We start from the raw sequence: 23,798 nt of genomic DNA on the forward strand, positions 1-23,798 counted from the left end.
ACTAACCTTTATACACTTGTGTGATCCTTGAAAAAACCAACCTCCCTACAGCAACAGGTTACCACCATTCTCCTGCATTTAACAGTGACTTACTGACCTTCTGCGACACGAATCAGAGGAGGTGGGTTTTGCACAGTGTGCTGGTTTATTCACATGACTCTGACTGGCATTGGCCAGTGCTTAATTTATAAATAAATAAGTGCCAGGGCCCTTGTCAGGAGGCCACTGCTGCTTGCGCCACCTGTTGCCCTTACCAGCGCTGCCAGTGACAGTACCAACACAACAACCATCCATCATACATCTACAAGTGCGACATTTTAACTATTCCAGGCCCCCAAAGGTATAAGAATGGATTGGGCGGCATGTGTTAGTTATTTTTAATGTATATTGAACTAATAACTGTTACTGTGCTGATCTTTAAATTAGACAAACAGTGCCATTATATGGCAGCCTGTTATAAGTGCCAGTGTTGACAATTAAGTTCCGGTGCCCAGCACCAGAAACTACAGGCTCAAATTAAGCACTGTATTATGCAGATTGTTTTTCAGTATTTCAGTGATAATCTCATTAAAGAACAAATAATGCAGTATTCACAGCACTTACATTTCACCATGGTGAAGCCCCTCCTAAAGTTTCTTATGTATTTTTTTTTTTTTTTAAAACCAGTGTTATTTTTTTAGTTTAAAAAAAAAATCATACACTAATCTTTCATGCAAGCAGTAGAGCCTGCAGCATAAATGGTCATATGCCCGAAACATCGGCTATGAATGTGACTCGCAGTCTCGTGACCGCTGACGTTTAACATCAGTCCCAATTTCCACATGTAGCTATCACCTGAAAAAACCCTTGCATCTGTCATTGACCATAAATTCAAGGACATTACCACATTCCACCATGTGGACCTGATCTTTTAGGAGTGTATTTGACTCTGCTACACAGATTGTTGGCGAACGGTTGACAGCACTAGTTGAGCAATAGTTGCTTAAAGGAACACAAATACAGCTCACTGGGTTAATTAGACTGCTGCAGAGATCTATGGCAGGGCCACTGGGATTGTGCGGCCGCGGCGATTTCCGCACAATTTTAGATTTGCTGCATTTGCCACATAATCCATCATCTGCTGGCATAATCTGTAGATTTTAACAAAAAAAATTGTTTCTAGCTCAAATGGTTCAAAAGTTACTAAAAACACAGCGGCAGGTGTTGCCACACACTGGAAGGCCTTTTGCAAAGGTTGACTGATCACCTTTCTGTTGCTTATTGCTCTATTTGGTATTAAACTGGTACTGATGAGGTGCACCGACTACCGAGATAATGTTAAGTGTAAAATGTACAAAATAATGGAGTAATACTATTAAAAAATGTGCTGCATTATGCAGCATAATTTGCCTTTTCTTGCCACATAATTTACTCAACCCTGTCGCATCATTTGGACCTCTCCTGCTGCATAGTTCCACTGGCCCTGCCTAAAGGTCATAGATTTGAATTGCGGCAGGCCAAATCAGACTTTCATCCTGTAAGTACCTCTGAATTGGAAAATTGAACGATCTGGTGTAAACTGCAGGTTATCCCGGTAAAATGCATCTTTCAGAGGTATATTCAAATGAGTACCATTGTTTGGCATTATTAACAGCAATTAAACAATAAATTTGTTTTCCACAAAGATTTTGAGCCCCAATCTTTTAAATATCTATGCAGGCCACTGGTTTCTTTTGGTTTGGTGATTTAGCCTGCCTCTGATGAGATGCGTGGGCTACACCCAAATTATTAGATGATGCTTCAGACCAAACTCAGCCCACCTAGTTCTAGTATATCTTTTAACTGCAGATTATTCAATTATATGCAGTTAAAATAAATTGATTAAGTCCAGCGCCTTGACACTGACGATAGAAAAAGCCAAGTCTAGGGGATCGGCAGTGATCCATCGTTGGGGTGCCCTAATCCATGGGGACATGTTGCACCCTGATGTACCAGGATATCTTCTTGTGAGATTTCAGTCAGACCACAATTCAGCAGGGCTTGTGATCTTAGGGTGTCATCATCAAACTCGTATCACCCCCTCATCAGTTGAATCTCCATTGGCTTCCAATAGCTCATCGGAAATGTTTAAGTAGAGTACTGTCGCTTTGTATTCTGCATATTGCAGTGTAATGATTCCACGGAAATTCTGTAAATTTGACAACCTAAAGGGCAGGATTACTGAAGGAACATTCTGCATTTATGAAATGCTGTGCATTAGTCCTATGGGAATGCTGCAGTTTTGGCACTTTGCTGTGCAATAGCCGTTGGCTAATGCTGTGGATTTGACACTCTTTTGTGTGCTATCTTTTGGGTAATGCTTGGGATTTGTCACTAAGCCGTGCACTAAAATTCGTGTGATGGTATGGATTTGGCAATTTGTTTGTGCAGTATACCATCATGTAATGCTGTGGAGTTGGCACTTTCTTGCGCACTATCTTCTGGGTAATGCTTGGGATTCGTCACTTAGTTGTGCACTATCCTTCGTGTGATGGTATGGATTTGGCAATTTGTTGTGCAGTACACCATCCTGTAATACTGTGGATTTAACACTTTATTGTGCATCATCCCCTGGATAATGTTGGGGGTGTCACTTTATTGTGCAATATCTCTCGTGTAATATTGTGGATTTGGCAATGGGTTGTGCAATATTCCTCAAGTAAGTCTGAGGATTTGGCACTTTCGCATGCCCTATTCTTCAGGTAATGCTGGGGATTTGGCACTTTATTGTGTAATATCGCTCGGGTAGCACTGTAGATTTGGCACTTGTTTTTGACAAATGCTGTGTATTTGGGACTTTTTGTGCAATATCCCTTTTTTTAATTGTATGGATTCGGCACTTTATTTTGCATTATCCCTTGGGTAATGCAGTGGATTTGGCACTTTGTTTTTGGATAATGCAGTGGATTTGGCACTTTGCTGTGCATTATCTCCCTGATAATGTTGGGGGATGTCACTTTATTGTGCAATATCTCTTGTGTAATATTGTGGATTTGGCAATGGGTTGTGCAGTATTCCTCAAGTAAGTCTGAGGATTTGGCACTTTTGCATGCCCTATTCTTCAGGTAATGCTGGGGTTTTGGCACTTTATTGTGTAATATCGCTCGGATGGCACTGTAGATTTAGCACTTGTTTTTGACAAATGCTGTGTATTTGGGACTTTTTGTGCAATATCCCTTTTTTTAATTGTATGGATTCGGCACTTTATTTTGCATTATCCCTTGGGTAATGCAGTGGATTTGGCACTTTGTTTTTGGATAATGCAGTGGATTTGGCACTTTGCTGTGCATTATCTCCCTGATGATGTTGGGGGTATCACTTTATTGTGCAATATCTCTCTGTTAATATTGTGGATTTGGCAATTGGTTGTGCAATATTCCTCAAGTAAGGCTTAGGATTTTGCACTTGTGTGTGTCCTTTTCTTCAGGTAATGCCGTGGATTTGACACTTTATTGCGCAATATCGCTTGAGTAGCACTGTGGATTTGGCACTTGTTTTTTGCAAATGCTGTGTATTTGGGACTTTGTTGTGCAATGTCCCTTTGATAATTGTGTGTATTCAGCACTTTATTGTGCATTATCCCTTAGGTAATGCAGTGGATTTGGGAGCTTTGTTTTTGGATAATGCTGTGGATTTGGCACTTTGTTCTGCAATATCCCTCTGGTAATGCTGTGAATTTAAATTCTTTGCTTTTTGAGCCTCTTGCATCAATGCTATCTTTGTGGGACATAATAGTGCTGAATTTCTCTTGAAATACTGGAGATTTGTCACAGGGTTGCACCGTATTTCACATTTTCCTTAAGCTATATAAAGATGGGTTGGTGTTATTGTTTTACAATACTATTGTGCTGAAGCCAGATTTGGCATAGGTGTGCCTTGTGCACTTTGCAGATGAGACATATCTGTCATCTGACCTATGTTTATATTCCGTTGTGCTTCAATCTTCTTTACCTCTGTAAATATTGTGACAATATTTGCATATATGGTAAAACATTGTGGTGCTGTTCATGCCTGCAATGTATAACACTCTGAACGCAGGTTGGGTGCACTTTACACTGAACTAAACAACAAATACATGCCAATAAATGCATTTGTAATTCTCTGAGTTTGGAACACTTGTGCAGTATTCATTTGCTGAATAGGTGATTTTGGTAGGTTTTATGCAGGACCACTGGAATTATGAGCTTTTGCGGCCATAGCTTTATTCCACACAATTCTGGATTTGTCAGATTGGCCACATAATCCATCATCTGATGCATACTCTGCAGATGTTGACTACAAAACTTTTGTTTCTAAGTCAAACAGATCAAAAGTTAATAAAACATAGTGACATGTGTTAGCTCGCAGTGGAAGTCCCTTCTTAATGGTTAACTGGCCGTCTTTCGGTTGCTTATATGTTTGTTTGGTTTTTAAACTGGTACTAATGATGTGAAATCTTTGCCTAGGCAGTGTTACCATATATAATAATTCAAAAATTATGAAGTACTACAATAAAAATTGTGCCGCATTATGCCGTATAGTTTGTATTTTATAGCCACATTATTTAGTCAGTCCTGACACATAATTTCATGCTCCCCTGCCGCATAATTCCACTGGCCCTGGTTCTATGTATTCAAGGCCGAAGGGTTTAGTACAGTAAAGTTCCGTATTCAGGTTGTAATGTCATATCGCTGGCAACCTGGACTCCGGTAGGAAGACACAATTTTAACAACATATGGTTGCATTCCAGGACGTGTTAAACACAGGGGAACGTCCCCTTCTCGGGAGCACACCAAACAATGGTGCCAGATGTAAAGAGAAAGTGCACATAAGAAAAATGCAACAGAACCACCTGACCTATGACCTCTTGAACCCAGCACATCTGGAAGACTTCACCGTCTCTGTGTTTACTTTGTCCTTTCCCACGTCCATGAATTTTAGCACAATTACCCAGAGTGCAATGGGAGAAGCTAAACAGTGCAGCGCCCCTAGCTAATTGGGACATCGTTAGCACTGAACCCTGGGTTGTATTCGTCGATGTATTGTCGCGTTCGCTACCACTGGGTGACCCTCTATGGATTAAGTAGCTACTCCGTTTCTTTTGCAGGGTTCAGGCAGTTGGGTGGAACCGGAAGTATAACCTACGAGAAGCAAGTTTTGAAGGTGTGTGGCAGTTTTCACCTCATATCTGTTAAATTATCGTTTGTAGTCTCGAGCCGCAGCACGTGCCATGCTCTTCTCTTCAGAAAAGTAGACGTGAGGCAGCAGAAGGAGAGAGGGAGAAGAAATAGTAATGGGGAGTAGTGGGTGGAGGAGAGAGGGCAGGGGAGCGACATATGTTTCACTATCGTTAAGGCCAGGAAGATACAAGCAGAGCAGTGAGAGGGCACGCGCAAGTCCACAGTAGAGCGACCCCTAGCGACACAGACGTGAATGCACCATTTAACAGGCTGTCAAAGGCCTTTGCATGGCGCATAGCAGCCCAGGTTTCAGATTGCTTATGTGTGACATTTTCAGACTTTCAGTGTAATTATGAGTGACACTCAACAACTATGAGTGACACTTTTCTTGCAAGCAAAATCAAGCAATGAAGTCCAAGGAAACATATTGATATCAGATATTACACACATTTGAGCGAGGAGAAACTATAAGATCTTGAATCTGCTGCAAAGCACCAGAAATGGAAGGGCACTAACCTAGTGCCATTGTAACCTCAGGAAGAGAGATTGCTTTAGAGAGGTGTGTAGCAGGTGCACGAACTGGTGGAACTATCTCGCCATCTTCCAAAGCCGTAATGTCGATAGTAATACAAATAACGGACAACATAACCGTGCACCTACCGGTGGCAGCTGCCCCAACTCTCTCCGAAAACGAACAAGAAAAAAAAGCGTTGCAGTGCGCGCAATGCAATTCGTTTTATTTAATTATTTATGTTCTTACCTCCGGCCGGCCGCATGCCGGAGTTTACTACCCGCCCCACCCTGCCCCTCCCCCGCAGCACTCCCACTACGAGCCGCTACTGCCACCACACTAGAATGAGTTAGTCTAACTCCTGATGCGTGCTACTTGGCAGGGCTACTGGCGTTAAGCCTAGTTTGTCTATGAATATTAAGACATAGAAGTGACGGTAGCTTTGTACTCCCTTGAGGCCTTGCATGTCCTGCTGCCTCATGTGCACTGAAAAGATCGTTTGGTTGAACTTGCCACTTCATCTGTGCCCATGCACACAAGTGGGCAGAAAGGAAAGCATTGGCAAACCCAGTAGGTTCCGTCTTTGGGACTTATTGGCTGTGCCAAGGGTTTTTAACCATGCTGCACAGCAACCCTGATGATGTAGAGCTTGGCTAAATAATTATTTTTTAAAAGCCTTTGAAACAGCTAGCCGGCTAATTTTGTAGGCAGCCTGCACCACACATGCATACGTGTATAGAATGATGCAGCTAATTAGTTTGTCTTTTTACTCAACGAACCTAGTTGGATCAGTAATTAAAAATAAAATAATTTGAGGTAAGCAGTTTTTTCTTTAAAGAGGGTGGGGGTGCAACACAGCAAGGACGGAAACAACACAGGTGGATGGGAGGGATTGAAAGCAACACGGGGTGCTGGTGGGGCAGAAGCAATATGGGGTGTGAGGGTGAAGGAGAAGCAACACGGAAAGCGGGGTTGGGGGAAAATAAACGACAGAGAGAGCGAAGTCGAGGGCTGGAGGAGGATATGGGGCAAGAGAGCAATGTGGAGTTGGTGGGTAGAGGCACATGTGTGACAAAGAAATACGGGGGAAGTGGGTGAGATGTACACGAGCAACAGGGAGGAACACTGGGAGGGAGATGCCTGGAAAACACTTGTACTCTTGTGGAGTGCATAAAAGAAAGACTTTTTTTTGCTGTGCCACAAGTCTAAAACAAATTGACAAAGTCAATAATTCTCTCATAGGCGAAAACTATTGGCTTTGCCAATGCTAGCTCTAATGAATAATGTCCATATATAGGAGGAGTTCTCAACCTCTTCAGTTCTCATAGTCTTGTACAATTTATTTAAAACTTAATTGAAAAACGGAATGGAAAGTTGATATCAGGTACCTTTTGACTGAAATAAATGTTATGGCTGCTTTCAAAAAGAACAGTGGCCGCTCCTCTGCTAAGGTGGAGGAGCATTGCCCCACTGCTTTGCCGCAGTTAAATAAAGGAAAAATAAAATGATAGTAACTCTAGTTTATTTTAATTTTTCTTTTCCTGCTGCAGCATCTTTGCAGGCGGGGCTACTCTGATGACAGAGGAACAGGGGGAGGAGTGGTGGCACACTGTAAGCATGCAAAAGACTGTTTGGCCGGCCGTCTGGGGCTAGCCAAACAATTTTGCATGTTCTCCACCCAGGCTGTATCACATCCTGGGTGGAGAACATGCCCAGGCTCCCACTGCCTGTCTGAGTGCCAAGCCACGGAACTCAGACCAATCACAACGCTGCATTGCCACGTGTATTTGACTCAGGGGAACCTGGGTGCTTGCTGTTCCGTTCCGGTCGGGAGAGGCGACGGAGGGACAACAGAGGAAAGACGCGGCAAGGAGGAAAGTTTTTTTCTCTTTTTTTACACCCCGTAATCCCCCCACCCCTATACCACTCCCCATCACCCCAATCCGTGCTGGCCGCCACTGAAAAAGGAAGCTTGGCTTGACCATTTCTTTTGCTATTCTCTGCAGAGAAGTAGACTTGTACATGGCTACATGACGAGGAGTATTCTGTGCAAGCCTATTGTCAGCCGAGGCAGCGTGATAGGCGTTGTGCAGATGGCGAACAAATTAAGTGGCAGTGCCTTCTCGAAAATGGATGAGAACAACCTCAAAATGAGGAAAGTCTGTAAAAAAAAAAAAGAACTTCTCCTTTTGTAATGTAACTGCTGCTCATGTAAAACGCTTCAATACTTTAGGGCAAGTTTGCATTATATAAACAAACGAAGGAAAGAAAACTCACCCAAGGAAGTCCGCTTTCTTCATGAATAAATAGGCAACCTGAGTGGTCAAACCACTAGATGGCGACAGACACCCGTTTCTCTTTCACTGAAATATATTTGATTAAATAGTTAAAAACGTGTTGTTCATCGCTCCTAGGCTAAGCGGAACAATCACCTGGAGGGCAGTGAATTTAGCTTTGGTCCCAGACCTCGCACTAACGTTAGACAAGCCTGAGGCCTTTCAGAAAGAAGGCACACTAAGGTGGAGGGGGGGGATAAATGTCCTTTCTTGTCCAGCTGCCCATCCCCTACTCCTCTGCTCACAATGTCGGTCAACTCAGTTTCTTCCCTCAGTCTAAGACGAGTTCGACCACGATACACAATATGGAAGACCTGACGCTTGGGTTAATAATAAATGATTACTTGAGCCTTGGCTCCACAGACCCTGATAACTTGGTGTATATGTCTGTAGAATCTGTGCCTTAAATCGAGAACATTAACAAGCAATGTTATGAAAAATAAGGGCTGGACAGGAGAGCAGTGAGAGGCCTTCTTTTACCAAGTGTCCAGGGCAAGGGTATTTTAAAATCCAGCCAGGGTAGGGGAATCTTAGTATTGGGCATAATTGGAATATGTGGCCCTATATCTTCTCAGGACTAGAGCCTAGAGTGATGTTAGTGCTGGATGTTGGTGTCTTGAGAGGCCATGCATTTCACAAGGGCCAGGGATCCTAGGGTGGTGTCAGTTCTGGATACGGGTGCTGAGAGCGAGCCTAAGCTTGTTTGAGTCCTGGATTGGGGTACAATGAGAGGCTGTGTATCAGACAAGAGCCTAGAGTGGTGTGAGTGCTAGATGGGTCTGAAGTGAGGGGCCGTACTTCACCCAAAGGTCCGAGAGGGAACAGTGATGTTACTACTTTACTTTACTGCTCTGTTGTTCTATAGTTTTCTATATGACTGGTCTATACCTGCCAACTCACACTGTGCAACCATGTGACACACAATATCAGCTCCCATCACACGGTCTCCCAGTGAGAAGCCAATATCTCCCAGTGGCAGGGAAAACGAGCTGAAAACCACTGTAAATAGTGGTTTTCCAGCTCATTTCCCGAGTCTTTGAACTGTCGATGTCTATTAAGGGATGTGAAAATACCCCAGGACATCCAGTAACCATTTCTTTTTTGAAGGGGGGGTGGTTTGGGGGCAGGTGGTGTTCAAAAGTGCCCCGTAGGAACTTCTTGGCATGATGCCCGCCCCTTTCAAGGCCCTGCCCCCTCTTCACACAGTGAGATTGTTCTGCAAGTTGGCAGGCATGCTGCTCGTTAATCCCACTTGACTTTGGTCATGTACTTCTTGTAAGCTTATTCTCAAATCATGTAAAGCACTCTGATACCTTTGGTTCTAACCAGCGCTATATAGAACTCAAATAAATAAATAAAAGTGCTGAATATGGGTTTAGTGGGGGGCATGCATCACACAAAGTCTTTACTGTCTAGGTGATGGCAGAGTGGATGGGGGTTCAGTGAGAAGCCGTGTGAGACTAGGACAATGCTATTGCTGGATAGGGGTTCAGTGAGAGGCCATGTTATAGCACAGGGGCCAAATAGCCCAGGGTAATGTGAGTAGTGAGTGAAAGTTCAGTGAGAGGCCATGTATCCCGCAGAGAGCCTAAGGTGATGATATTGTTGGATAGTGGTGCAGTGAAAGACCAGAGTTCTTGGGGTGGTGTTGGAGTAGCTGGGGATTCATTGGGAGGCCACGTTATCACACAAGGGCCAGAGAGCGTGGGGAGATACTATTGTTGGGTAGGTGTTCAGTGAGAATCAATGGATCACACAAAGCAAGATGGCCTAGGGTGATGTTGTTGTCAGATGGGGACAGTGAGAGGTCATGTTATCACACAAGGGCCAGAGAGCCCACTATGATATGGGTGATGGAGAGGGACAGTTAGAGGCTGTGTATGACACAAAGCCCAAACACGCTAGTGTGTTTGGGGAGAGGAGTTGGCTTAACGGCTAGGGCGCTCGACCTCGGACCTGGGGAACTGGGGTCGAGTCTCGGGAACGACGCTGAACATCCTGTGATTCTGGTCAAATCATTTAATCTCCCCTTGCCTAACAACAAATGAATGTGTGTCCTCATGTAACGTAACTGGTGCTATGTAAAGCGCTCTGATACCGGATTGGATTCGGGTCAGGTTCGCGCTATATAAAACTAAAAAAAACAAAAAAAAAAAAACTAGTGCAGATTCCTGTTTTCTCCTTTTGTGACAGTTTTGCCTTTTCCTCCGGCTTTCCACTTTGTGTGATTTTCTTTCTCTCGATAAATGTCTGATGAGGAAAAATAAGTGCTGGTCATCAAAAATGAATGCGGGGGGGGGCCTCACTGGCAACCCCGACTCAAATTAAGCACTGGCCTTGGGTAATTAGAGGGTGATGGGGCAGTGAGAGGTCATGTTATCACACAAGGGTCAGAGATCCTAGGGTGGGGTGAGTGAAGGATAGGAGTGGAACGAGAACCATGCATCAAACATGGGCCAGGACCTAAAGGGACAGTCTGGGTGCAAGCCATGTAAGCTGGTTCCTCTAGACAGTATGCAAGTCAGGCGTCCTTGTTGAAGCACTTAAATCTAACTTGCACATCTCATGCGCATGGTGAGATTGGACGAGATCGCAGAGAGAGTTTTAAGAATTTGGCAAGATAAGTTGTCTAGTGGACCCCCAGATACCCCAGAGACTCGGTTGACTGCTCACCCGGGTTGCACTGGGACAGAAAATAATCGCGGGTACCAAAATAAAATGAATTTGATAGCTAAAAAAGTGGTCCATGTTTGCACATTGCGGCAGTTTTGAAAATGTAAAGATAAGCTGTATAATTGTTTTGCACGGTATAATAGACTGAATGGATTTGAGCTTGCTGCAGTCAATGTTTGTTTAAATATCATTGAAATCAATTGTAAAAACTGTCCGAGCAGACCTTAAAACAGGCCCACAAACAGCCAATAAAAGCCCATACACTAACCTGTCAGAACAGCCCATCGGGCACTGCCTGATTGCCCTATAGGCCAGGCCGACTCTGACGCCCAAACAGTACGGATCCGATCTGGCCGCAAGTCTGTGAGCCATGTGCGGTGGGACATGGGAAGTTTGCCTGTCGATGGTTGGTTGCCCTTTGGAAAAGCAGTGGGAACAGTGAACTCTAGTCTGCAGGTTTCGTACTAAACACCTAGACCACAATGTAAATAATGACGCACGTAATTGGTTTGGTTTTCGCACTTGCAGATTCTTGAAATGCAAACCGGTGCGGCCGGCATAGGTAAGAGCGGTGGGGCGTGGCAAGGGCGAGGCCAGGGGGGGAAGTCGACAGACGATGGGATAGGTAAAATTAAATACAAAAATTAATGAAACTACTTACCTTGCGCCACCACATCGCCAACTTGGCCAGAGCGCAAGGTAAGCGGTTTTATTTATTTAATTTTACCTATCCCGTTGTCTGTCGACTTCCCTCCTCCCCTCTCTTACCCGTGCCGAACACGCCTGCATGCAAATACTGCTGAGCTTTTATATATGAATATGCTGAGTTGCTTTTGCTATTTTGTTTTTTATTGATGAAAAATGATTATAAAAGGTTGGAAAAAACCCTAACATGCCCTGCTCTTGTGTCACTTGCAGTGAGCTGCTGGAGGAGCTGGAGTGCTGCAGCAGTGCCCACGCCGTGGCCGAGTGCTTCGTTCAGAGGGTGAGTGCTGACCCTGGCCCACGTAAGCCAGCCCCTCTACGCATCAATAGGCTGCATCATAGCAAAATATGCAGAGTGTGTCCTCTGCTCCTCCTGGGGAGGCCAGGACCGGACTGGTCGTAACGGGCACCGGGCAATCCCCCGGTGCGCCGCACGGGTGGGGGACGGTTTTCGGCGCCTGGGGCCGTTTGTGTTACAGGGCCGTTTTTGCAGCATAACTGCAAAATCTGCCCTGTAACAAAATCGGCCGAAAACCGACCCTGGCAAAGAGCACGGCGGCACCCCCAACCCCCCGCGAGGGGGGTAGGGGGCGGCTGAGCACTTTGCCAGGGCCGGTTTTGGTTCCCAGTCCGGCCCTGGGGGAGGCACACCTAAAACTGCATCCAGTACTTTCCTAGCTTCCAACTTACATTTCCCAACATGCACTGTGCATCCACGAGGGGAGTCAGAAACCCTGTTCCCTGTCTGGGCCTCTTACTGTAAACCTACGTTCACCAATAATTCCCTTTCTCAGTTACACCGTTTAGAGCTGGCGTCAGATCTCAGCTGCCATGTCAACATACTAAGTTGATGTTTGTGCTGGAAAATACAGAACATGTGTTGCAAAACTCGAAGAGTGCCATGAAACACGCAAGGGGCAAAACTGCCCCGAGTGCAGACAGACTGGCGTTTAAAAAAAACAGGCATTTGCAAAACCTGTAAGTCTGGAGTCGGCTTCCAACATGTTGGCTTTGGCAGTGCTTGTTTTGTTTTGTAATGGTTATTGTAAAACTTTATTGTTAGGGGAGCTGCCGGGCCCTCGCCAATATGAAAATAAATGTAGGTATCAAAAAGCATGCACTGCCAGAGTAGTCTCTAGCACTGAAGGGAACTACTTTGTGTGAAGATTTATTACTTGTGAATGGCAAATGCCTTCATCTTATCAAATGTCTGACATGGGCTGTTCAACTTATGCTGTATACTGTAGTGGCCGGAAGAAAAACGTGTGTGAAACAACAACAGACCAATGGATGAAGCGGGCTGGCTAAAATTCCCTATAAGTAGATCTATTATTTTTAGTAAAATCAAAGGGCGTTTCGGCACTATTTCGCTGTCGGAATGTCACTTTTTTGACATTCCGGTGGTGCAATGTGCCACTGGCATATTTATAAGGTCACGTAAAGACATGTTACTTGGCTTATCATTGCCATATAAATATGGGCCCCTTTCACGTAGAGAACTGAGTGAAGGAAGCGTTCCATGGGTATTGCTGGGAGCGTTCCCAGCAACATCCATGGCTTTTTGACACTGCCCCAGATTTATGAGAAACCATAAGTCCGAGGCAGCGCCAAAAACATACGCCTCCCCAGGGAAGGCGTAAGGGAGGCACAACAAGGAGAAATATTTTCATTTCTCCTCGTTTTTCCTCTTTTTATGTGTGCTGCAGAAATGTGCTGCATTCTGCAGCACACACAGAATGAGGAGAAAGCCTCTTGTGATTGTTTGTGCGCAGGAAGGCTTTCCTTCCTGCACAAAAATAATCATCCCTGCAATGCAGGCACCCTTGCACCATGGAGCAAAGGTGGCTGCATTGGTGCACGGCAGCCCATTGTGCGCCGGCGCAGGGGAAAAGGACAGAAACGTGCCGTATCTAATAGATACGGCGCATTCCTGCCATTTTCTTTTGCGGTTGGGAAGCGTTGCTGCTGCGCTGCCCTACGCCATAAACCCCATAAATGAGGCTCAAAAGGTCTTGACTATAGCAAGGCCTAATAATAATTACAGATGCTCTTGCATTGATTACTCTGATAAGTCTGCTGTAAAACATGGGACTGGTGAGTGGCAGTCATGTAATGATTGCGACCCACTGTGCAGAAAGTTGTGTGAAAGGTCAAAGGTGTGACCTGTCAGTCATAACATGGAACAAGTTTTCTTCAAACGATGGCATGCAGTAAAAGGCTGCCTTGGAGGGAATGACCGGTAAGTTTCAAAATAAAGCATGTACGCAGCAATCAAATATATGGCGCTTCCTCCCTCTTTAGGCAATACAATGAAAATTTGTTTAGCCCAAAACCTCGGTCACTTCAGTGCTAGTAAGTGGCCAACCAGGAATCTCTTCCTTAATAGGCTTCTAAGCACTCGGCTGGAAATTCTGAGCAATTTTCACAGATGAGGGATGAAGAGAAGGGGAAAAGGAGATGATAGGGCTGAGAAAAACTCACAAAAGTGAAATTAAGTAAGGGGAAGTGTATGGTGGTGGCAGAAAGTGGCAGAGATGGAATCAAGACCATGCCTCCGTTTAATCGGGACATGGAGAATTCTACAGCGCCATCAATGAGTTCCTAAGAAAAAACTTTGGGCGTCTGCATTGAGAAACACCCATTACATTGCAACTATTACAACGCATGCTATTACAAAGCATGCCATCACAACGCAAGTGCCATAACAATGCACTGCCATTACATCGAATGCCATTACAACGTATATGTCTTTACCACACATGCCTTTACAACCAATTTCATTGGAAAGGCATGAATAGTAAAGGTGTGTGTGTGTGTGTGTGTGTGTGTGTGTGTGTGTATATATATATATATATACCACAGACATTTTTACCAAGTGTATGCCTTTACCATGCATGCCGTGGTAAAAGTTCACGTTGTAATGGCATTTGCGTAGTAATACCTACGTTGTAATAGCACGTGTGGTATTAGTACACGTTGTAATATTATACATTCCTATACATGTATTTTTTTTCACAGGCATCCATGCCTGCTACCAGCAATTTTTGATTTTTGTAGCACAGTAAATGAGTGGTATTGCTGTTACCTTGCTTTTTGAAAATAATAAATGCTGTAACTTAGGTTAATGCCACTACATTTAAGGACCTGATAAGGATTAAGGTCTGACTTGGTGTTAGGCAGACAAAACTTTGCCCTACAAACACTATTCGCAGTGAAACCCCATATTATGGGTTCAGACCTTCAGAGTAACCGCTGAGTATGTAAATGAGTTCCATTAAATGTACTGCATGTACATTTATTTTCTGTGGGTAGCCTAAAAATCGGTCATGGATCAGGCAACCCTGGTCTTTTGGTAGACAGGTCTGCACCAGACAAGTGCTAATCCTACGTACACAATCCTAGAAGCAGACATGCATTATATAGGAGGATTTGGCCACATGTGTATTGTAACCAGTGCTTAATTTGAGCCCGTGGGTTCCGGTGCTCGGCACCGGCACTTAATTTCAACACCAGCGTTTTGATAATCTGCCACAAGATGGCGCTGTCTGGCTAATTTAGAGATGACCACAACAAAAGTTAATTATTAATTCGAAATACTTTAAAAATTACTATTACCTGCCGCCCAAACCATTCTTATAGCTTTGGAGCCTGTAATACTCCGAGTTGTCACACTTGTAGGAGTATGACGCTTAGTAGTTGAGTTGTTACTGTCATTGGCAGCGGCAATGTGTGATGCAAGCTGCAGTGGCCTCCAGACAAGAGCCCTGCCACTTACTTTTTGCTGTGCAAATTAAGCACTGGGTTGTGTCTCCACTGACATAGTTGGTCCCACTAGCTGCTGTTTCTCCTTTCTTCAGTCTGTCTTTCCAGCGCCTCCTCCGCTCGCTTCGGACAGCGAGGCCCATTCTCAGAGCAGGCTCTGGCAGGAAGGAAGTGCCGCTCTCAGACAGGATCTAATCTCCCTCCTGGGAGGCTCGCTTTCCAGCAGAGCTTTAGCTGAGATTTTCTCTTTCCATCAACGTTCCAATGATTTCTTGTTTGGAATCAGAGCTGCATATTTCCAGCACTGCGAAGAACATAGCCAAAAGCACCACTCTATTTTCTCTCCATTCCTCTCTCTCTCTCTCTGCTTTTCTCTTTCCCTTTCTTTCTGCCCTTTCTATATCTGTTGCAACATTTTTATTCTTTGGATAGTCACGCCTATCATCTCTTTTATCCTCTGTAACAGCATCTCTTTTATCATTCTCCACTCTTATGGCTACTTTCATTCCTCAGTTTCTTGTAGGCTCTGCACTTTTGTCCTCACACCTCTTTCCTCTGCTGTCTTTTTTCATTCACAGCCATTCCCTCAGTGCATCTTCTCTCACACACACTCTTCCACTCTCCCCGTCCCTCCCTCTTTCACCAATCTTTTTCAGGCCATTTAATCTTTTATCCCATTGCCCCAACTCACCATGAGTTCTTCTCCTCCTTTTTGTGCACTCTCCCACTTCTAACAATCTAATCTAGTATTCTCTCACTCTCATCTGTTCTCTCCTATCACACTTTCTGCCGCTCTGCCTTTCATACTCATTTTCACACCTCCCTCTTCTTTCTTACTCTCCTTTTCTTTTATAACTCTCTCTCTCTCATCTTCATTCTTTAGAGTCTATCACCTCCATACATTTTTCCTTCTTTCTTCCACTCATTATTTTCTTACATCACCCCTCCCTCTGCTTGTTGTATATCTCTCTGATTCTCACACTCTTCCTCTTCTCTCCACACTCTTCTCTCTCCTTCTATCTCAGACACATTCTCCCATTCTCTCTCAAACTCTTCTTTGTCATGCTCTCTCTTACTTTCTATCTCAGACTCATCTTCTGCCACATTCTCTCTCACTTTCTATCTCAGAAACCTGCTCACATTCTCTTACACTCTTCTCCCACTACCTTTCTTCTGTCATGTTCTCGCTCCCTTTCAATCTCAGACACACTCACATAGTCTCTCGCACTCTACTCCCACTATCTCTTCTGTCATGTTCTCTCTCGCTTTCTATCTCAGACACACTCTCCCATTCTCTCAGACTTTTCTCCCACTACCCCTCTTCTACCATGTTCTCTCTCACTTCTATCTCAGACACACATGCACACGCTCACATTCTCTCTCACACTCTTCTCCCACTATCCCTCTTCTGTCATATTCTTTCTCTCTTTTTACCTCAGACACACTCTCACACACTGATTCGCTCTCACAGACTTCTCTCACTACCTCTCTTCTGTCATGTTCTCTTTCACTTTCTATTTCAGACACACTCCCATTCTCTCTCACACTCTTCTGCCACTGCTCCTCTTCTGTCATGTTCTCTCTCACTTTCTATCTCAGACACACTCACACAAGCTCACATTCTCACTCTCTTCTGCCACTATAACTCTTCTGTCATGTTCTTTCTCTCTTCTTATCTCAGACACACTCACATACTCTGATTTGCTCTCACACACTTCTCCCACTACCCCTCTTCTGGCATGTTCTCTCTCACTTTCTATCTCCGACACACTCTCTCATTCTCTCTCACACTCTTCTGCCACTACCCCTCTTTTGTCTTTTGCTCTCACTTTCTATCTCAGACACACACTCCCATTCTCTCTCACACCCTTCTCCCAGTAACCCTCTTCTGTCATGTTCTCTCTCACTTTGTCTCAGACACACTCTTCTCGCACTACCCGTCTTTTGTCATTTTCTCTCTCACCTTCTATCTCAGACACACTCTCACATTCCCTCTCACACTCTTCTCCCACTATTTCTCTTCTGTCATTGTTAGAAAATTACCCTCTCCGAAGGGTCACCCCAACTTTTTGCCTTTCTCCTCCTCTTTTTGCTGAATTCTTTTTGCTGAATTTAAGACCCTGGGCATGTTACCACTGCTGACCAGTGCTAAAGTGCATGTGCTTCTCCCCTAAATATGGTAACATTGGTTGTGTATACAAATGGCATATTTAGTTATAAGTCCCTTGTAAAGTGGTATACCATATATTGAGGGCCTTTAAATTAAATGGTACTTGTACGCCTGCATCACTGATTGGGCCACCTACACAAGTAGCCTTTCAAACCTGTCTCAGGCCTGCCACTGCAGGGCTTGTGTTTGCCATTTCGACTTGCCATTTAAAACTCTTTGGCAAGTCTTAAACTCCTCTTTTATTACACATAATGCACCACTAAGGTAGGACCTAGGTAGTCCATAGAACAGGGTGATGTGTACGTAAAAGGCAGGGCATGTACTTTTAGGTTTTACATGTCTGGGTAGTGACAAACACCAACATTCATTTTTCACTACTGGGCAGCCTACTCCTCTTATAGATTAACATTGGAAATAACTTAATACACTTTTAAGCTGTAATTCCTGATTGGAAAGGAGTAGCTGCATCATGTTTTATATCTTTGGAATGGTAATGATAAATCCCCTTTCTGGTAAAGTTGGATTTAACATTAAGTTTTTAGAAATTAAGAACAAGTGGAGCGATGCACTACCCCAGTAGTCTGTTTCAGTAACAACGAATGGTCATTTTCTTTTCTGAAAAACATTCTTTATTAGGTATTCCAACAGATATGTGCAACAAGCCTCAGCCAACGCATTTCGTTCAAAGAGATTGAACTTCGTCAGGGCGTATGTTTGTTCTGAACGGTTCAGATGGGTTCCAAAGTAAAGTGGTCTCCTCGTGGGACTGGACCGTTTCCTTGTGTGGGAGAGGTCACATGTGAGATGGCGACTCCATGGACAGAAAAAGTCTCCTTGATAAGGGCCTAAGACTTTTAGAAAGTGGACATTTCTCTGCTCTGTGTGCCTGCAGCCTGTCTCCAATACACATCTGGGGTGGGTGACAGCTACACTTTGTGCAATCCCTCTAGATAGCCACAAAACACAGGAAGGTTAGGAGTGTCTGCTGACTCATCTGCATTCTGATGGCTGTTCCTGAGCAGAAAGGGAGGGGAAGCTGACGCTGATATCTGAATAGGCAGTATCCTGTGTCGCACACAAAGGGCTGATTACCCCTTCATGATAGTCTGGAGCCAAGGCTGGGAAGGAAAGACCTGCGCGCACTTCTTTGAAGATGCCCCATTTCAAAACCACAACTGGGTATAAGTACTGGGTCTCTGACCCTACCAAGACAGACATGTCTGTACCTAGCACTGGACTCTGTCAGAATAACTGTTGTGCTGCATCAAGGACTGACACTCTGCTGGACTGCTGATCTGGAAGGCCTGCTTTTCTCATGCTGCCCTGCTGCTCTCTGACTCTGCTGAGGCGAGCTGGACTCTGCCTTGCACTGAAGTTATCTTCAAGGGTGTATTGGTTTGCCTCCTGTTGATTTAAACTCAGGGATATCAAAGTCTCCACCCCTTCTTCTGTGCCATGTTCACTGGAAGTGGACCGAGGTACTTGCATCACTGAAATCGATGCATCTCCATTCTGTGTGTAGCAGAACCAGTGCATCAACCCAGTAGCTGGAGTAGGATTGGCGATATCGCTTAACGAACCAACGCATTCCGTTGAGAGGCCAACACATCGAATTGCGCATCTCTGCTGCAGCATCCTTCGACTGCGAGGAGAAACCTGGCGCATCGCACTTCGGAACCAAAGCATCTCGGCTCGGCGCTTTGTCTACGGAACCAAAGCATCATCACCTCTGTAGGATCGACATCGACGCATCACTCAACTGTGCCCCTTACCTCGTTGTTGACACCAGGATAAGGTACTTTGTTCACCAGGCCCTACGTGGGTCCTGTAGCCGGCCTTCGCTTTATCACAATTGGCCCAAAATATTGAAGTTGCCCCGATCCAGCGCGACCAGATAACCCTCATTGGCGTTTATTGCTTCTAAGCGCTAGAACTTTTTTTATTCTTTAAAAATTCATAACTCAATTTCTGTACATTGGATTTGATTATTTTTTTTGCCATGATTTATTTATAAAATTCTCTATTCTAAACCTGTGTGGAGTCTTTTTTGTGATATTTTCATTGTGTTACTGAGTGGTGTGTTGCACTAATACTTTACACATTGCCTCTTTAGTTTAGCCTGACAACTCTGTGCCAAGCTACCAGAGGGTGAGCACAGGTAACTTTTAGTGTGTATCTTACTTACCCTGACTAAAGTGATGGTCCCTACTTGGACAGGGTGCATACCTCGGCCAACTAGATACCCCATTTCTAACAGTTATGTTCTCTCTCGCTTTCCTTCTTACACACTCTCCCATTTTCATCACACTCGACTCCCATTATCCCTCTTCTGTCATGACCTGTCCCACTCACTGGTGTAACGAAACGTGAGGGCCCCCCCCTGCAAGGTATGTAGAGGGCCCCCTTCTGGACTCAATCAGGGGCTCTCCGGCCAGAGTATTGTGCTGAGGGGGCCCCCTGGAGCTTGGGGGCCACGCCGCACCGCGGGGGCTGTGAGGGCCTGTGTTACGCCACTGTTCCCACTTTCTATCTCAGACCCACTTGCACACTCCCACATTCTTTCTCACACTCTTCTCATATTATCCCTTTTGTGTCATGTTCTCTCCCACCTTCTATCTCAGACACACTTGCACACTCTCCCATTCTCTCTCACTCTTCTCCCACTATCCCTCTTCTATCACATTCCCTCTCACTTTCTATCTCACGCACTCTCACATTCTCTTTCAAACTCTTTTCCCTCTATCTCTCACTTTCAATCTCAGGCCCACTCTCACATTCTCTCACACTCTTCTCCCACTATCAATCTTCTGTCATGCTCTTTCCCACTTCCTATCTCGGACACATTCTCACACTCTTACATATTCTCTCTCTCTTCTCCCATGATCCCCCTTCTGTCATGTTCTCTCTCGCTTTCTATCTCTGTCACTCTTTCCCAATCTCCCTTTCTCACTCACTCTACCTGCCTCCCATGTTGGACATCTGAGAGGGAGCACGGTCATCTCCAAAATGCAGCAGTCTAGTAAATCTGGCCCTACTTGACTTGCCAACATCCTACAACACACAGTGGACCGTGAACCAGCCCTAAGCAGAATAGATTCCTGGGTGGGAATAAGTGGATGGATTCTGGAATGGATTTGTTCTTCCTTCAGAGAATACCATCAACGAAACTGGATCACCATGTCCATGTCTTCAACATTAAGAGGCTTGTCTGCAACCAACTTCCAAATGAATTAAAACATTACAAAGTATTCAAGATTTGGAAGCCTGGCTTACATGAACTGTCTCACAGAAAGGCCGCTGGGCAAATATTTGCAAAAACGGGTTTTCTGTTAGAACTGTCAGATCTCTTGGTTACTTCAGGAATATCTTCCAGCTGATTTCAAAAGGAACCAGGACTGATTTGCATATGGCTGGGTCCAAACTGGGGTGACATGGCGAGCAAAATAACCATGGATTAAACCCAGATCTGTGACTGGCAGTGAGTGTTTGAACATTTTCAACACTCAGTCCATCATTCTATTTTGTGATGTCTCTTGCGCTCCCTTTCATTGCTCACTCTCATCTGTCACACTGTCCTTTTCTCTTGCTCTGTCACCAACGCATGCGCATACCTGCCAACATACCTGATTCAGGCATGAGACTCACCATTTATAAAGCCAAAAATGCTTTATAAAAACTGTCCCCGGTCTAAAATTGTGTTTGCTTCAATAGAAAGAAGCCAATGGAAATTACATTACCCCGATTTTTTCCCATAGTTCCCACTTTGTCGTTCTACACTGTTGGCGTGTATGCATTCCGTCCATCTCACATAAACTCTCCGTCTAACGCTCACACCCTGCTTCCTCCTCTATTCGATGACCTTCTCTCCTCCCTTTCACTTCGCTCACTCTCCCCCCCCACTCTTCTTTACTACCGCTTCCTCCCTCATATAAACTCTTTCTCTCGCACAAGCTCACTTTTTCTACTCTCTCACTCCGCTCGCGCTCTGCCTTCCCGCTCTCTCCTCCGTTCAGTCTCCATCTGCCTTTCATTGTCTCTCTTCTCTGCCATCCCTCTCTCCTCTGTTCAGTCTCCAGCTGCCTTTCATGGTCTCTCTTCTCTGTCATTCTCTCCAGGTTGCTCTTCCCAGTTGCGCTCCCCACGCTGAGACGTTGTATTCCTCTCGGCTCTAATTGGCTTTCCTTTGTTTGGGTCTCCTGTTCTCGGGCCCTGCAGCAGCTCGCGAGGTCTGTGGGGCTCGCGCGCACATCTCCCGCCTCTTCACTCTCTTCCCGGAAGGTCGCCGTTCCTTCAGTTAGGACTTTAATCTCGTGCCTTATGAGGTCCTCCCATAACCCCTCGCTGGTGGGGGCAGCTTTGATTTGTCCACTCGGACCCCACACGTTCCTCGTCAGAGGCACATCCTGTGAGAAACAACCACTGGCCACACACAAGGCGCAGGGCCTTACAGCCCCTTCCGCTTGACTGGTTTCTTTGGCAGCTCTGCTCCTTTGTTCCTCTGTTTGCTAGAGATCTACGGCTGCGAACTGCTTCATACAGAATCCACCATTTGAGATATTTTCCATAATGCTAAACAAGCTGTGCTGAAGCCATCTTAGTCACGCTGGTAATTACACAAGGTTATGAGCCATGTCAATCAGAGGTCCCTAAGCATCCTGGGAGATTTGGACCCCAATACACTCTCTGCTTACACCCTCCCTTCATCATTTCTCACCCTCTCGATTTTTGTCTGGCCTCCATGCTTCCATGTTCACAATTGCCTCTATCCCTCTCTGGTCCTCCCAGCCACTCCTGTTCCTTCTGTAGGACATTGTCTCTATAATACTGGTGCAAAGTCCTATTGTAGGTGTATGTGTGTGTGTATTATGTATATGAAAATGGCCTCCATGCCACATCAATTTGTCTTTCCTCCAGCTGTCCACCCATATGGTCATTTACCTTCGATCTAGTGATGATTAAACACACACAGAATGAACAAGCATTGGCATTGACAATAGGTCTCACTATTGGCAATGGCAATGTTTTGCATCCATGCTGTACAGCAGCAGAGATGCTTTGCAGTGTGCCTAAAACCCATTTAAAAAGTGCTGTGATGCAGCCAAGGCTGATGCACTTTAAACAAAAAATGCATTAGTACTGGATGCATCATTGTCCTTTATTTTATTATTATTTTTAGCCATGCTGCACAGCAACCATGCTGCTATACAGCATAGTTTCAAATCATTGCCAAGGTCAGCAATGCCCATGCTGTACAAGATGCACAAAAGGCAGTGGCAGAGGCACTAGTCTCAAAGGCGTAACCTATTGACTTTTTCAATGCGTGTTAGGTCTCGGCACAACACCCCTGTGATTCTGAGCAAATCAGTTAATCTTTCCCTCCATCAAAAAGGAAAAAAATATGCAATTTCACAAAAAATCCCATCACATAAAGCAATCAAATGTGCCCATTTTCATGTCTTAGTGAAAATACATTTTGAAGCAGATAACATCTGTTATCACAATAAACATCTATTTCAATGCAGAAAAGGGCTTCAAATGGCAAGCGGTTCAACAAGGAAGACAGGGAAGAACAAAAAATAAAGGTAGTGCCTTAATCTCAGCGCAATCAGCAGAAGGACAGCAATCAAGGTGAAGTAATCAGTACTTGGTCCATGCTCCAGCTAATCGAAGAGAAAGTGAAGCCTGCACACACTGGCCAATTAAGAGTCAGCAAATGAGAGTGACAATCAAGCCAGTGAATATTAAGCAATGGGCGGACTTTAAGCCCCTTGTATACAATATCTCTCGCATCCGATAGCTCGTGCAGCACATGGGCTTTCACAGAGGATACCTAAAAATGGAACCTTTTCTGTCCAAGCTTTGAAGAGGTTCAATTCTAAGTTTTCCGGGATTTGCACCATCATGTAGAAGAATATTATGGGCAGTAGTGTGGTGGTATATGGCAGTGGGCCATAGACTGCGGCAAGATACTTGCCCTGCTCAATTTGCAGATGAAATTCTGTGCTTACGGCTGCCCAAGTGATTTTGATTAGCTGCCCCGCAGTAATTAATGAGCACATAAACACAAAGACAGTTCTCATTGGTTTAAATGACCTGATTAGAACTGCTCGAGCAACCACCTGTTTTATTGGCTCTTCTGTAACCATTCAGCATCCAGCAGACCCATTGAGCATTTATTGGTTCACAGATATGGGGCAACCAAATGCTAGGTGTTTTCTGTGTTTGGGCATGTAATCAATGATCCACCGCTTCATTTTAGCTCCTTCTTCTTGTAATGAAAAATAAAATCTGCATCTCAGGCGCATACAAAAATAAATGGTTGCCCCCCCACCCATTTTGCTGTTCAGTAGAAATAGTCACTCAGCCCCAATGATGGCTTGAGGACTTTCCACCGTCCCTTACTAAATGTTTTGATTTAGTTGGGTCTATATGCCAGTTTTGCCAACTATACAACATACTTGCAA

The 23,798-nt window shown here is 44.7% G+C and overlaps 1 protein-coding gene across 1 annotated transcript in view; it reads left to right on the forward strand.

Annotated features, from left to right (window-relative positions):
• LOC146797786 (uncharacterized) overlaps nt 1-23,798 on the forward strand; it is a 420,200-nt gene that overhangs the window by 251,549 nt on the left and 144,853 nt on the right. Inside the window, exon 5 of the mRNA XM_085624971.1 lies at nt 11,616-11,682. Within this exon, the coding sequence (XP_085481097.1) occupies nt 11,616-11,682 (67 nt within the window). The remainder of the gene's footprint in view (nt 1-11,615; nt 11,683-23,798) is intronic.

Source organism: Triturus cristatus, chromosome 9, assembly GCF_964204655.1.
Source record: "Triturus cristatus chromosome 9, aTriCri1.1, whole genome shotgun sequence".
Taxonomy (NCBI): Eukaryota; Metazoa; Chordata; class Amphibia; order Caudata; family Salamandridae; genus Triturus; species Triturus cristatus.